The 15,993-nt window shown below is 49.0% G+C and overlaps 1 protein-coding gene across 1 annotated transcript; it reads right to left on the reverse strand.

Moving 5' to 3' along the window:
- Positions 1-956: 956 nt before the first annotated feature.
- On the reverse strand, positions 957-8,524 carry LPCAT4 (lysophosphatidylcholine acyltransferase 4). The gene is made up of 14 exons (XM_030318584.1): positions 8,332-8,524; positions 6,910-7,052; positions 6,354-6,574; positions 5,863-5,975; positions 5,686-5,746; positions 5,342-5,400; positions 5,117-5,151; positions 4,509-4,563; positions 4,281-4,363; positions 3,898-4,023; positions 3,208-3,340; positions 1,973-2,071; positions 1,489-1,645; positions 957-1,230 (listed from the first exon to the last, which is right to left on the reverse strand). Exons 1-14 carry the CDS (start codon positions 8,443-8,445, stop codon positions 1,076-1,078), a joined length of 1,554 nt encoding a protein of 517 aa, XP_030174444.1. The 5' UTR covers positions 8,446-8,524; the 3' UTR covers positions 957-1,075.
- Positions 8,525-15,993: the final 7,469 nt, after the last annotated feature.

Genomic DNA, 15,993 nt, shown 5'->3' on the forward strand with positions numbered 1-15,993 from the left:
TCCGGTTGTTGGAAAATGCTTGCAGTGTGTCCTTTCCTTGTGTATTTTCGTGTTCCCTGCTAGATGGGGTGTGGTGCTGAAAAGAAGAAAGGAGGTGGAGGTGGCTCCAGATTCACCGGATCTAGATACCACTCCCGCCTCCAGCCTTATCTAGGCTCCCTGACAAGCTCCAGGAGTGAGAAGTCCCAGTGATCACTTTATCCCCCCACTCATGAAAAGCCTAGACTTGAAGCTGGCAGTTCTTCCCAAGACAGGCCATCATTATCCATCTCCCTTTAAAAATCTGTAAGATGGAAAGATTTTTTTTTTTTTTAAACCTGTCAGGTCTCTGGGTTAGATATCTAATTTTCTGAATTGAATTAATTTTCCACACCATCTTTTTAAGGGGCGTGGGGTTGCTTATTGTTCCCCCGCCTCAAAAAGGGGCTGGAAGGAAGAGACTTAACTGTTTATCCTCTGGCATAAAACACCCTCCTAAGGCTAGTCTCAGCCGCAGGGAGGAGGCTTGGCTGCTGCTGACACAGCTCTCTGCTCCCACCACGGGAGGGGGCATCATTCTCAGTAGGATTATTAAATGTAAAATGGTAGTCAGCTATTTTTTAATTTCTAATGAGGACAGAACAAGAGGGAATAGGCTGAAAAGAGGTTCATGAGGAAGCCTGTTAAAATGTGCATATGTAAGGTTTGACAGCAGGAGAGGAGGATGTGACATTTGCAGGATTTCTGTGCAGGAAAAAGTTCCGTCCAGTCCAACTGGAAGTGAGGATTCATTCAGCAGTGGCCAAGAGGACTGACCCTGGGAACCTTTGGGATCTTCCAACAGGCAGCCTACAACCATTAATCCCTTTCGTTCCCAGCTGATATCACCAGTGTAACAGCCTTACTTTTTTTTTTTTTTAAATAGATATAGATATATATTTATATATAAAATAGTTTCTTACAAAAAAAAAACCCAAACAAACAAAAAAAATGAAAATCAAATTAAAAAAAAACAACAATAACAAAAAAATCAAGCAGGAGCAAATGGGCTTGAGGCACAGGGTAGGCCGGAGGCAAGCTGGGGAGGTCGAGGCGCTCAGTCGCCCTTCTGCTTGGGAGCTTGCACAGTCCCGTTGGCCAGAGCAGTGGGGGTGCCTGGGGATGAGGCATGTGGTTTCTGGGAGGGGCGCAGATAGGTGCTGAAGAGCTTCCCGTGGAGCGGATCGTGGAGGGAGAAGTCCTGGAACTGACCTGAACGGGTAAGAAAGAGTGAGAAGGGCAAAGGTGGAAAGGTAAAACCATCCTCCAGGAAGGAGAGGAAGAGGGAGGCCAGCTCGTTTTGGGAAGTGGTATGTCTTGTCCCTCTCCTTTCTGCTTCACTTCTCAAGTCCCAGCTTATGTCTTCTCTGCCTTCCCAGCCTCACCTCTTGTACGAGGATCCCCAGCACCCTCTCCCAGCCTGTGCTGATGATGGCCCGAGCCGTCCTGGCAGAGGAGGCAGTGACTCACAGAGGGAGAGGCCCTGGTGGGGACCCCCCTGGCACAGCTCAGCATGCAAAGTCGCAGCAGCAGGGCGGGGTGACCCTAGCAGCAGGTGCAGGATGGTGCTGAAGCCGTCTTTGTACAGCAGGCGGTCGGGTGCTTCTACTTGCTCCTCGGCAAAGAGCTGGGACAGAAAGGGACAGCAAGTCAAGCACTGTCCTCAGGCCATAGCCCCACACCGCCCTGCAGGTCTGCCTGACAGGCTCCCCCGTCTCCCCTGCCACCCTCACCCTGGCCCTTTCTGCAGAACTGTAAACTTCACAGCTGTTGCCCTTGCCCTGTTCCCAGCAAGGCTGCGACACAGAGACACTGGGGCTCTGTAGGTGAGACAGGGAGGCACTGCGGTGCATAGCCAGCACCTACTATCTAGAAGGTACTGGGAGCAGCAGTGCATACAGGCCTCTGGGTGGGGTAGGCATGGCCACCACACGTCCCTCCCCCTTCCTGATACCTCAAAGGCCAGGCGAGTCAGCTCCTCCAGGCTCCTGCCCCCATCCAGAGCTGCCAGTGCCAAGGCCACATCTCTAAAGTCCACCAAACCCTTGGCATCCTAGGTGGTGAAAGAGAAACCAGGGCAGTATGAGGACCAACCCTGTGTCCTCCCTCTTGCCCTGGGTTTTGGCTCCTCCCTCTTCTCAGCAGGAACAGGGATGATGATCTTCTGTCTGCTTCCCTCAAAACCCGAAGCCCTAAACTCACCAGGATTCCCAGCATTTCTCTTGGTCATGCTCAAGCCACCCCCAAGTCACATGGTGACAAAACTCTCCTCTAGGGAATCTCCTATGAACGTGAGGGAATCCCTCAGGAATGCTGAAGTTACCACCAAGTTTCTGACATATGCTAAGCTGGAATAACTGGTTCTCTTCTGACTCCGCCAATGCTGGAGAACTGGTCTGACAGACTGACAGGGGGCCACCGGCATAAAAAACCCCAAGGAGGATGCTGCCCCAGCGGAGCCATGCTATTCAGCTATGCTAGAGACTAAGCAGAGAAGCTCCTTTCAGGGAAAGTCTGCCCCAGTCTAAGCAATCAACACACCTGGGTCACTCTGTCCCTCTCTAGAGGGTGTTGAGAGCCACGGTTTGCATCTTAGACCAAAAAGAGCTCTTTGGGGCCAGTGGCGGCTGTTTGCAAACATTAAGAATCTTTTGGGATTATTATAATTCAACAGGAAAACCTAGTTAAGTCCCAGGAAATATACAGAGGACCAAAATTCTTGAGATAGTTCAGGAATCCCCTAAGCAGCCACGGGCTATCTTTAAAAAGTATCGCTGAGATCTGAGGCTCCCACTCGTCTCTGTCTAACCTGTCCCATGTTGTCTCCTCCATAGGTCACTTTCCCATCCAACCTTCATGACTCTTCCCTGAAACTCACACAGGTGCCCCACAAGGTCATCTGGTCCTCCATCTTGGCCAATCCCTAAAGTGGCTTAAAAAACTTATGGACCTCACTGACCGATTAGTCCTCCACTGCTCCTTTCCACAATGATTAAAACATTGTTCCTCAATGCACTGGATACTCTACAAAAAATGAATCCCCCAGCAGACCTCAGGAGATGGCCATCCAACAGTGCAGATTCCAAACTGGCCACCCATGGGGCCAACTGGATAGTGTCCTGAAGTCCTGAGCACATCAGCCTGGAGGGCAGTGCCTGGGCTCTGGCCTCTGTGTCCCAGCTCCTTTACCTGCTGAAAGTAGCTAAAGGCTCCAGCCACCGTCTGGGGGTCAGAGAGCTGTAGCTGCCTGGCAAACTCCTCCTGGCTGATCATTCGACTCCGGCCTGGCTCTGCCCCAGTGTCCACATGGCCAGGGGACAGCCTACAACAGAATTGTTGAAGGCAGACAGCTTACTCATCTTCTTCCTGGACACACGACCTTGGCCGCAGCCCTCCCACCAAAGACATATCTGGTGTTTTTCTAAGATGTACTCTCACTCACAGTCCGTTGAGAGCCATTCCTCCTTTCCTCACTGGGGTTATTAAATATCTTTCCCTTACTTTTTAACAATTCTTTTACTCCATTATCTTAAAAAAAATTCTTCAACCTTCCCTCTTATTTATTATTATTTTTTAAAAGATTTTCCTTCCTTGGGTGCCTGGGTGGCTCTTTTGGTTGAGCATCTGATTCTTGATTTTGGCTCAGGTCATGATCTCATTGTTGTGGGAATGAGCCCCGAGTCAGGCTGAGTGTGGAGTCTGCTTGGGATTCTCTCTCTCTTTCTCTCTCTCTCAAAATAAATATATAAACTAAAAAAAAAAAAAAAAAAAAAAAAAAAAAAAAAAAAAAAAAGACTTTCCTTCTTCCCATTTCTCCCTCTTCTTTTTTCTCTATCTATAAGTGACACTGACCATACTCTTATGTTCAAGGTCACTTACCCAGCCTTCCGAAGCACTTTTCCCAGTTCCCAGAGCTGTGGCTCCAGTGCTACCTTCAGCCGGCCCACCACGATCACAGGCAAGCTCCCTACAAACTCACACTCGGTGGCTGGAATGCCCAGGGCCCTAGAGGATGAAGAGTGATGGAATGGAGGGGGAGCAAGGAAGAAGACTCTTCTGAGGGGTCACTACCGAGTCTGGGCTGCTGAACAGGGAGAGGAGACCAGGCCCCTTTAACCGCCCCCCATCCCAAGTATTAACCGTTCAGAGTCCATCCCACTGCCCACTCCCCCATCTTTGCCTTGGAACCTCAGCCCTCCACCCCTCTTGTGGTTCCTAGGCCCTGTGTATCTGCTCCAGGAAATATTTTGTGGGTAACTCACTGTGCCATAACCCTCTGGACATTGTTGGCATAGAGGGTGGGGTTCCTGCTCTCCTCTGGGCTGGGGTGGTACACAGGGAGGAACTGAAAGACACCACACACACACACACACACACACACACAAGGACCTCAAAGCTATGGGTGACCACTCCCACTCTCATCCCCTTCAGCCGATGCCCATTCCCCTATCCCACCCATGGTGGTAGTGGGGGGGTAGGGGATGTCATACCTCCACGTCCACGATGCTGCAGGGCTGAGAGGCTGTGAGCCAGAGGACTTTAAGTCTAAGAGAAGAGAGACCTCAGATGCTCACCAATCTCTAACTAGGGGTCTTCCCACCCTGAGGAGGGGAGTGGGAAAGTTCTGCCTATTCATATAAAAACAGACTCCTAACCACACAGTCAGCTGGATGAATATGCAGTAGGGAGACAGAGGAAAGGGCCAGAAGGTGGTAGGGAAAGAGAGAGCGCCAGCAGGCATATGCCTGAGGAAGAGCTGCTGGAAGAGGTGTGAGTGACTGCACAAAAGGTGAGGCACACCTGCTGGTTTTCAGGAAGGGATGGCTGATGGAGAAGATCACTTAGAAACATAGGACAGGAAGTTAAAAGGAGCTGTAATCACAGCAGGAATGATTAGGTGGGATGGTTGAAAGCACTTCCAGGTTATACCTGGAGATCAGAACAAAACAGGGAAATGGGCACGCCCTTCTCTAGAGTTCTCTCAATCTGAGAATGAAGAAGGTCCATTGGCCTTGTCTGGAGATTGGAAGGCGGGCCAGGAATTCTCTGATGGGCCCTGCTCCCCACCCTCACCCCAGGAACCAACACCAAGACTTACACTCCAGGGCCCCTCCATGCCCAGCTGGTGGTGTCCTACAGGAGAAGCAGAGGTGAGGGGAGAAAGGCATTCCTTTTCTTCCCTGGGAGCTGGCCCATTCTCTTTGGGCAGAGGCCCCGCCCCAGCCCCACATGCACATCCCACCATGACACTCAGAAGTTTTCACTGATTCCCATTTAGGGTGGATTTGTGCACCCCACCCTCCATTCTTAAACTCAGACTCACCAGACTGTTGGGGTATCGGATGAGGACAGGTTGCACAGGAACCCCTGCGATGAAGGCTCCTGAATCCCATTTCCACCCCCACCCCCCCAAGGCAGAGATTAGTTCATTCAGATAGCTAGAAGGCATGAAGTGTTGGGGTCTGGGACAGGTCTGAAAAAACACCTGGACTTGCTCCATTTCATTGATAAGTTTCTTTCTGACTCCTGGAGACTTTTCAGGGTTAGCTAGGAAGTCTCCCATCTCTCTTCCCTGCCATCCCACTCCACTTCTTGGGTTGGTCCAGACTCTCTAAATCTGGGTCTCCTTTTTTCCTACCACCCTATCACCCACTATCATTTATTCACCTGGTTTGAATTTAAGCAAAGCCTTCTTGTTGGAACAGGTGCCCTCAGGAAAGAATAGTACCTGGGGGAAAAAAACAAGGGATCAGAATGAGGAGGGGTAGCTTGAAGGGGCAAGAGGAGAGAGAAGTCTCTTTGGGAGTATATAAAAGGCCAGAAGCTCTTGAGACCCTTACCCACCTGGGGCCACTTGCCTCCTGAGGTAGCCCGCCTTCGGACCTCCTCCACTACTCTGCGCCGAGAAGCCGGGTCGTGCCGGGATACTAGGATGGCTTGGTTGAAGCGAAGAAGGGCTGGGATCCAGACAGGATACAAGGAATCATTTGGTTCCTTCCCAGGGGCATTTACACCTGCACCCTCCTCTCCCTCAACAGTATGGAGATGCTTCTCAGTTGTCTCTTTGCCACAGGGACACTCCTTTTATTGCATATTGTCCTTGAGGGAACTGATCAGAGATCCCTCCAACCCTCTAAGCACCAGCCCTCAGCATCTAAGAGGTTGGTTCACAAAAGGTGTCCATTTGAATCTCATTGGCCAGCATCAGTCCGTATCCCTTCTAACTTCTCCCTTCCCCCTGGAGGCCAGTTCTCTCCACAGCATCTCTGATTCTTGCCTTTTTTTGCTCAGAGTGGTCATCTCTCCCCTTTACCCCTCTTATTAAACTCTCTCACCTCCAATGACAGGCACAGAAAGGTTCTCAGCACGGGACACAACCTTGGGCAGGTCACAGGGCAGCAGGACAATGGGGTCGAAGAAAGTAGAGTGGGGAGCGGCAACAAGGACGGGGGCTTGAAGGCGAGAGGCCCGCTGGCCCCGAACTCGAATTCGAAGGAAGCCCAGCAGGAAAAAGAGCAGGCGGCTGAGACCCAGCACCCCATTGTGGCACACGGTCCTGTGGGGCAAGGCTGGCCATAAGCAGTGGCAGTGATTCCGTCCCTTCCCTCACTCACTCCCAGGCTTGGGCACCCAGAAAAGCAGCTGCCCTTCTTTTGTCCTCTATCCTCTGCCAAGGGCTGAAGTCTGCCTCCTCTGGGACACATCAGGGTGCCTCACTTAGAGCTGCGGTCCTGGGGACCAGGTGTGAGCCTGGCTGACTCATCTTGCCTACCTAAGATGGGTAGCAGAGCTTCAGAATCCTCCCTCCTTTTCTTCTCAAAGAGGGAGCAGAATGGGTAACAGGGAAGAGAAGTGAGAAGTAGGGTCTCCGGGGGCTGATGCTCCACTTACTTCCGCCATCCTGTAATTGGTTCCTGAAGCTGCTCCTCGGTGAGACCAGCTACTTGAAGCCAGGCAAAGGGCCAGAGGAGAAAGAGGACGATAAAGGCTAGAAGCACTCGGATGGGGGCCAGCAGTGCCCCCAGGAGGCAGAACTGCAAAGGGTGGGAGAGAATGCCACTTCAGGACCGGGAGACACGCTCCCCACTGCTTCCCTTCTCCCACAAGGATGGAATAGAGAGCTGTCACCGCCTGCAGATCAGGAGACAGGTGGTGTGGGAACAGAAGATGGATTGGAATCCAAGATGAGATGAAGATACCAGTAAGGGCAAAAGGGTAACAGATAGGATTAAGGGCCTCATTAATAGGATCAGACCTAAATGTTTTATATCTTTCGGTTGGTCCCCACCCTACCTAAAAGTCATAAAATGCACCTGGCACTTGGTAAGGCTGTTAAGAGCATTTAATGACAACCCCTACGGTAGGGCCCAGCACAGTGCTTGATGTAGCGTAGGCTGGAGACAGTCCCTCCCCCCCACGTCGCATTCCATAAATAGCTACTCTGTCCAACAGAAGCCAGGTGCACAGTTCTTTCTACTTTGGCCCTGGGAGGTGTAGAGTTGGAACACAGAGGTCCACTTTTTAGGCCCAGGCCAGACTAGTGCAACTCACCAGCACTCCCCCAGGGCTGGAGGATGGGGGAAACAAGAGCTTGGCCCTACTCCGCAGGGTAGGGGTTGCCAGGAGCCAGGGTGACTCCTTGGGCTGCCCTAGGGAGAGCGCAGGTAAACAAACCGAGCCCCAGGAGCCAGCCTTCGGGGCGGTGAGGGCAGCAGAAACCTTGGACACTCCCTTCCCACACCCTTCCCCAGTTCCCCCTAGGCTGGTGCGGCCCTCCACTTCCTGTAGCCTGCCCCTTTCTCAGCCGCCCTACCCCCCACCAGGAGGTGCTGCAGTGCAGGGGTGGGGGGAGTGGGAAAGGGGGGGTGTTGGATGGCCAAAGGGGCGCAGGCTCTGGGTCTAGAAACCTCTTCCCTCTAATTCCGAGCCTCTGAGAAGCACTCAGTACGCCCCCACCCCCACCGCCGGCTTTCCGTAGCCTCCACCTCCATCCTAGTTCATCGGCCTCCGCAGGATGTAAACCGCATTCCCAGTATCTTCCGTCTCCCCTTCCCCCGGGTCCTCTGCAGTTCTCCGTCCTCACCCTGTCCATTCTTCCACACCTTCGAGCTGTCCATCGCCCCATCCCGCGCCCTCTCCAAGGACTCCTCGCCCATCCACTGCCGCCCCCACGTGTGCTCCCCCGAACTCCCGCCCCCCAAGCTTCTCACCCACCTTTTTTCTGGATCCCTATCCCCATCTTTTCCTGGGCTTTAAACAACCTCCTTTTCCTACCTCCACGAGTCCTCCCGACGCCCACCGCTCACACTTTACCTTAACCCTCTGGAGGCGGGAGAGATGTAACTCATGCACGAAGGGGTTGGGGGGCGTCGGGGGTCCCGGGGTAGGGTCGAGGGGGGCCCAGTCCCCCGGACTTCCCTGGCTCATAGCGGCGGGAGAAAAGTGGGAACGAGGGCGCCCCGGCCCCGACCCCGGGCCCCGCTCTGCAGAGCAGCAGCTGCGGCTGCAGCGCTCCCACCGGGGCCCCGCCTGGTGCCGGGCGCCGAGGGGCGGGGAGCAGGCGGCGCGGCCCGGCCCGCGTTGTCAGGGAGCCGGCGGAGGGGCGGGGCTTCCAGCTCCCCGGCGCCCGGGCTCCTCGGCGCCCGCCGCAGCCCCTCCGGCCATTGTTCCGCGGCGGCCGGATGCTGGGGTATGCTGACCCCCGGCCTGGCCTCCGGGCGTTCCTCTCGGAACACGGGGCCACCGCCACCTCCTCGCAGGCCTCCGGCTCGGAGAGGGCTTGGGATCGCGAGGTGGGCGCGGAGCTGACAGCGTCCTCCGACCCCGCCCGGGAGTCGAGGTCACCCTCCGAGCGCGGATCGGGGCCCTCGGGCGGCTAGGAATGGAGGAACTGTGCGCGGTGCGCCGAGGCCCGCAGCTCGGGGGCGGGTGGGGCCCCGCTCTCCCCGCGGGCTCGCTGGCGGACCACCTTCCCTGCTTGGTGGTGGCGACGCCATCGCGGGAGGACTTGAGGCGCCCGTGCCCTCTGGCGGCTGCATTGTGCCTCACACCTCTCCGCACCCGCGTCCTGCCTGCGCTAAGCGGGGCCTCCTGTTCTGCGGGGTGGACCCCTTGTGTCCGCCGGACGCCCGCAAGCTCTTAAAAGGCTGGCCCTTGTGCTTCCCGTGAGCCCGCAAGGCCCGGCTGGGAGGGGCGGTAGGAACCGGGAAGGCTGGACGACCCCAGCAGCAGCTTTCTTTTTCCATCCTTGTCTCTTTTTCTCCATTTGTCCCCCTTCTGCCTCTCTGCCCTTAACGCCTAAGCCCCAGATAATCCTAGAAAACTCAATGGTGAGATCAGAAAATGGGGTGGACTTTGAGATCCACAGCGAGTAACAAAATCAGAGTGGTAATACGATAAAAAGGGAAAGTGGACCTCCCTGCTTGTGGAAAGAAGCAGCCTTGGGTTCAGCTTGTTTTCTCCCTTCTGCATTCCTGTCAGTCACCGATTCCTGAGGGCAATGGGGACAAGTGGCAGGTCATTGAACACCATTAATCTTTCATTGGAAGGGGGACCAGGCAAAAGTCAGAAGACTACTGTCTAGATCCCCTTCTCTCCCTCCTTGCCCCATAATTTACTCACTTAATTTCTACCTGTATTCTTTAGAGCGTCACCATTCTCAGGGAAACAAAGGGATATTCTAGTCAAGATTTATTTCTTAAACGTTCTTAAGATTCAATAGCTCACTTTTACCTATTAAACAAATTTAAAAACCGTTTTCAGATTTATCGAGATGACACTGATATCAATGTTTAAGGTGTACAATGCGATTGATGTGGGGAAACAAAGGCAAAGAAATGCAGATAAATTTCCTTATAACCTGCACCCCATTGACAAATACTTGAGACAAGGAGAGTAAGACATTCTTCCAGGAACTCCCTACTGTCTTAAAATTAATGCTTTCCTAGAGCGGAAAACAACCTTAACTTGACAATAGCTAGGCTTCCAGGATGCTCTGAGCCTTCTTCAGCATGGTGAAAATCCCTTTGGAAAGTTCCCCTTACCTTTACCTCCCCCAACTCCCAAGTATATAATCAGTAGCCCCTCATAATCCCAGTGCAGCTCTTCAGTCCACAGTCCTGTCCCCTGCTTTAATAAAGCCACCTTCGTGCATGAAGATGTCTAAAAATTTACTTTTTTTTTTTTTTTAAGAGAAAGAGAGAGAGGGAAGGAGGGGGGAGGGGCAGAGAGAGAAGGAGAGAGAGAATCTCAAGCAGGCTCCCTGGCCAGTGCAGAGTCAGAGCCTGACATGGGGCTTCATCCCTTTATGGTGAGACCATGACCTGAGCCAAAATCAAGAGTTGGATGCTTAACAGGCTAAGCCACCCAGGTGCCCATAAGAATTATTCTTGGCTGTTGGCTCTGCACCTCAACATTTCCACATCGCGATGATAAGATACAGGTATATCTTCTACCTCCTATTTAAGGGAGAGCAGGTTTCTATATATCTTGCGTTTTCCAGAATAGCTAAAATATTTTTGCAATTTCTTGTTCTTCAATTCAGGCAATTCATTAAATGTATAGTTACACATAACTTACTTTTTATGCCTTTAATATTTTATCATAAATTATCTGTAACCATACCAGGAGGAGTTATGAAGCTTGGGACACAGACCTATATAGCAATAATAATTGTATGCAAATTACTATGTCATTAAATTGTGCATATAACCAGTGATGCACAAAGTTTTGATACGAATTTCTTTTTTTTTTTAATGTTTATTTCTGAGAGAGAGAGAGAGAGAGAGACAGAGCATGAGCAGGGGAGGGGCAGAGAGAGAGGGAGACACAGAATCCGAAGCAGGTTCCAGGCTCTGAGTTGTTAACACAGAGCCCGATGCAGGGCTTGAACCCATGAACTGTGAGATCATGACCTGAGCCAAAGTCGCATACTCAACTAACTGAGCCATCCAGGCGCCCTGATACTAATTTCTAATTCTATGGAATTGATGGAAAACCCTTAGGCAATGGGTCTGGTGTGGATATCTCTTCTCTCATCATTTGTTTTGTTCACCTTGTATGTCTCTTGCAATGTTCTTGCTCCTTGCTGCTCTCCGACATGTTATTACTTCATGTCTCTGATTTCTTATCACTGATTGCAGAGCAATCTCAGTGTTTGTGGACATTTCATACTTCTGTCCTTTTTTTGTAAACTCTTTGATTAAGGGTTGTAGTGGACATGTTAGTCTTTTCTCCCCATTTCTCCTAGTCCTTTTCACCCAGTCAGTGACTGATTTGGAATGGGCATGTGGCTGTGGACAATGAGACAGGAATGAAAATCTGAGGAGCTTCTGGGAAGTTTCCTTACTCTTTCTGAAAATGCCTTACAAATTAACACTCTTTTTTTATCCTCTGGATGTTTCTGAATGTGACACCGATATGACTACTGGAGCCATCTTGCAACTATCTGAAGATCAAACATCACTTAGGGTAACACAGTGGTGGGATGCAAAGAATCTGGATCTTTGATGACAGAATACAGCCTCTGAACAAACCAAATTGAAGTCTGAAGTACTTCTGGACTTCCTGTTATATGAGAAAATAAATTTCTTTGCTCATTAAGCCAGTTTAAGTCAGAGATTCTGCTATGTACAAAAAACTGCTGTTACTGGTTTTCTGTTGCTGTATAACACATTGCCTTAAAATTAGCAGCTTATAACAGCCTCTCTTTACTATCACAGTTTCTCCAGGTCAGAAGTCAGAATTTCCAAATGAATGGGAATAGCTACTGAGTCCACTTAGCTAGGTCCTCTGCTTTGGGTCTCACAAGGCTGAAATCAACGAGTCGCAAGGGCCATGTTCTCTTCTGGTGGCTTGACTAGGCAAAGATCTGCTTCCAAGCCCCCTTAGTTGTTGGCAGAATTCATTTCCTTGAGGCTGGAGAATTTATGGTAATTTGATTTTTACTGCCAGCACCAGAGAGAGCCTAACTTCCAGACTCTCTTTTACAGGGCTCAGTTGATTGGGTCAGGCCCATCCAGGATGATACTACTTTTGATTAACTCGAAGTCAACTAATTAGGGACCAGGCATGTGGCTACATATATATAATGTGAGTTGTATTATTTATTAATACAGATAACATTAGAAGATATTTGCAGGTATTTGCAAATACATATGCTTGCAGATAACATTTGGCATTTGTATTGATTTCTCAATCCCTTGGAATTACTTCATGCATAGTATACTTAGCATATTTGACCCTTGGGTGGGGACTTCATGCCAAAGAACTTGTGGTCTTTCTCTCTGACATGTGAGGGCACAGTGAGAAGGCTGACATCTGCAAGCCAGGAAGAAAGCCCTCACTGTAAATGGACCATGATCTCAGACTTCCAGCCTTCAAAGCTGTGAGAAAATAAATTTCTGTTTTTCAAGCCACCCATGGTATTTTGTCAGCTGACTGAGACACTATCACTATGCTATCATTGTTTAGGTCAAATCTGTTTAAATGTAGAAATACAGAGTACCACAGAGGCCGGAGATATGAAGGGTGCCTGAAGTAGTCTGGAATGATTCTGGACCTTTGCAAACTTTCTAAATGACGGGTAAAAGCTACTGAATCTGCTCGTGTCTGGGGGCAATTGTACAACTGAGAGTCCTTTGAGTTAAATTCCATGCAGATTACAATGTTTATTAAAGGCAAGTAATAAAAATGTCCAACTTGAAGCTTAAATAAATATTACCAAAACTCGAAAGTAACCACAGCAATTGTTTAAAACTTGGATTCATTGGATATTTTTTTTAGAGGAGTATTTCATCACTGGCGTTGTTCAGAATTGCTGATGCATTGTGATAGTGAAACGCTGACTGATTTCGAGGCACTTTTAGTGCCCTGCACCTGGCTGGGGCTGACCCCATCATTGACTTGCACTTGGTACCCTGCTGACTCCATGATCTGTTAAGTGCTTGTTTCATAGGTTGGAAACCACTGGTCTAGCTTGGGAGACCAGGAAGATTTGGGGTTGACATATTTATTGGGAAGCACCATCCAGATCCAGGCATTGTCTAGTGGGCTTTTAAAAATGTGGATTTGGAGCTCGGGGATGGAGATAAAGATTTTGGAGAAGTCTGTGCATGTGGTAGAGAAATCAAAATCAGGAGTGTGTTTCCTATATACTTTTGGGATGTATTTCTATTTGTTTCAGAGGTGCCTTAAATCAGGAGGGAATTCTCCTGACAAACCATCTTGTCTGCTTTCAATTTAATGAAAAAATGTTTATTGATAATCCCTTTATACCAGACACCGTATGAGGTGCTGGAAACACACAAACACACACACACACACACACACACACACACACGCACTGACGTGCACACGTGCGTGCGCACACACACACAAGGTGAGTTGGCCACAGTCTCTATTATGGTTGTGGAACTTGAATTCCAGCTTCTTCATTCCATCTTATTCTTGAGTCAGGACCATTGGTCCATTTTATAAAATCTCAATAGGCAAGGAGCTCATTTAATACCAAGCCAGATTCTTTTTTTGGGAGCCGAGAGACCAGCCTTCTCCTTGGTAGGGATAGCACAGTTTTTACGCCTTCATTCTAGGTTTACCCAGGATGTCCTTGGGGGAATTAGAGATTGGGGGGAAAAATCACAGTTAAACTTCAGCATATTCAAAAATACTCAAGATAGGATTGAGATGAGAAAAAAAGTTTTGTTTGCTTTTTTTTAAAGTTTATCTTGAGAGAGACTGAGAGCCAGGGAGGGACAGAGAGAGGGAGAGAGAGAATCCCAAGCAGGTTCCACACTGTCAGTGCAGAGCCTGACGTGAGGCATTTGACTCATGAACCACGAGATCATGACCTGAGCCAAAACCAAGAGTAGGAAGCTAAAACCAACTGGGTCACCCAGGCTCCCTGAGAAAAAAAGGCTGGGGGGAGTTTACTGCATAAGGGCACGTGTGAGCAAAGGGAAAAGGCAATTTCATCTCTGTGGCCCTGGGCATACCATAGTGCTGAATACACCTAAGTTTAATAAGTATTTTCTGGTGTTGGAGAGTCTCAGATTAAAAAAAAAAGCTCACACAATAGCTGATACAGATCTCAGATGTCCTCTTTTCCTCTGTGAGTCCCTCACGTCTAGGGGCCTGGAATAATGGCTATTGGTCACTGTATCTGAGCGACTGCTCTGAGATCTGCATTCACAGTGCACTTCACAGAATGGTAGGCTGCTAAATAAAAGAATGTCTTTGGTATTTACAAAGACAACACTACTGTCTGAGCTATCTTTTACAGCTTGGGTATTAGATTTGTGCTGATCCTTCTTAGGAATAATGGTAGGGATCTGAGTTGCCAGAGTGAGATCAGCACAGAATAAACAGCCTTGAATTTGGCACCACAATATAGTTTATGGGACTGTTGTTCAGTAAGTCCTTTGCTTGGGACACACGCCCACCCACTGTTCCCATATCCCCTGTCTAAATGTTAGTTTCTCTGCAGTCATTCCCTCCTCCCTCTTTGTCCTGAGCCTTCCTCCTTTCTGGGGGCAACCAAAGAGTTCTGCTTCCTGCCTTTTTCTGTTCCTCTCAGAAATTCCACTTAAGTTCTGATGAAAGATCCAAGAACAAGCAATGAAGTGTGGGAGAGAACTAGCTTAGGGACTGTGTGTGGAGGCAGGGAGGCGTGGGGGTGCAAAGAGGCAAAGCAGAGCATGTGTTCAGGTATTAGTCATGTCCACAGGGCCTCACACAGTGCCTGGGGCTTTGTCATTGTTGGCTAAATGCAAAGTCACACTTACTGCGTTTTCATGCCATATTTCACAAATTCGCTTTTGGGCTCACAATCAGAACACACAGAATAGGGTCTAAACAAGATAAAAGAATCAGAACCAGGGAAAAGATAAGTGAGATTAACAAGATACTATATTCATTTCCTCTTGTCAGTTTTAAAACAGACTTTATTGAGGTCTATTTTACACTGTAATTTTTTTCTTATCTTTTTATTTTGAAACAATTATCAAGTCACTTGAAGTTTCAAAAAGAGTACAGAGAAGTCCACATACCCTTCTCCCAGTTTCCCCCAAGGGTTACAACTTATGTGACTAGAGTACAATATCAAAATTAGGGAATTGGCATTGATAGAATGTGTGTGTATAGTTCTATGCCATTATATCTCATGTGTACATTGGGGTAGCAGTCACAACAATCAAGATGCAGAACTACTCTGTCATCACAAAGATCTCTGTTGTTTACTTTTGTTCCTTTTTTTTTTTTTTTTAATTTTAGAATGAGAGAGAGACAGAGAATCTTAAGCAGTTTCTATGCTCAGTGTGGAGCCTGACGTGGGCCTCCCACGGCCCTGGGATCATGACCCGAGCTGAAATCAAGAGTCAGACACTCAACCAACTGGGCCACCCAGCTGCCCCTCCCTTCTGTTACTTCTCTAGAGTTACACCTGCTCCTCTCCTCCCCACCATCTCTCATTCCTGGCAACCACTAATCTGTTTTCCATCACTGCAATTTTGTCACACTGAGAATGTTATATAAGTGGAATCCTACAGCATGTGACTTTTTAAAAAAAACTTTTCAGATTCGCATTTTTTACTTAGCATAGTGCTCTTGTGATCCATCCAGTTATGTGTTTCACTATTTCATTCCTATTTATTGCTGATTAGTATCCGTGCAGTGGATGTAGCACAGTTTATTGTACCATTCACCTGTTGAGGGACATTTTGGGTGTTTCCAGCCTTTGGCTATTACAAATAAAGCTGCAATGACCATTCATGTACAGATTTTTGTGTAGAAGTCAAATTTCACTTCTCTGGCATAAATGCCTAGGAGTGTGATTGCTGGGTTGTATGGTAATTGCATGTTTAGTTTTTTAAGAAACTGGCAAACTATGGCCACCCATTTTACAGTTATACAAACAACGTATGGGAGATTCAGATATCCCACATTCTGAATAGCATTTGGTGTTGTCACTACTTTAAAATT

The sequence above is a fragment of the Lynx canadensis genome, chromosome B3 (assembly GCF_007474595.2).
Source record: "Lynx canadensis isolate LIC74 chromosome B3, mLynCan4.pri.v2, whole genome shotgun sequence".
In the NCBI taxonomy this organism is placed as follows: Eukaryota; Metazoa; Chordata; class Mammalia; order Carnivora; family Felidae; genus Lynx; species Lynx canadensis.

Coding starts and splice junctions, on each gene's coding strand:
- LPCAT4 (XM_030318584.1), bottom strand. CDS start 8,445: ATGAGCCAGGGAAGTCCGGGGGACTGGGCCCCCCTCGACCCTACCCCG. Junction 5,152..5,341: donor TCCGATACCCCAACAGTCTG/GTGAGTCTGAGT, acceptor CTTCTCCTGTAG/GACACCACCAGCTGGGCATG. Junction 4,564..5,116: donor GCATGGAGGGGCCCTGGAGT/GTAAGTCTTGGT, acceptor CTCTTCTCTTAG/ACTTAAAGTCCTCTGGCTCA.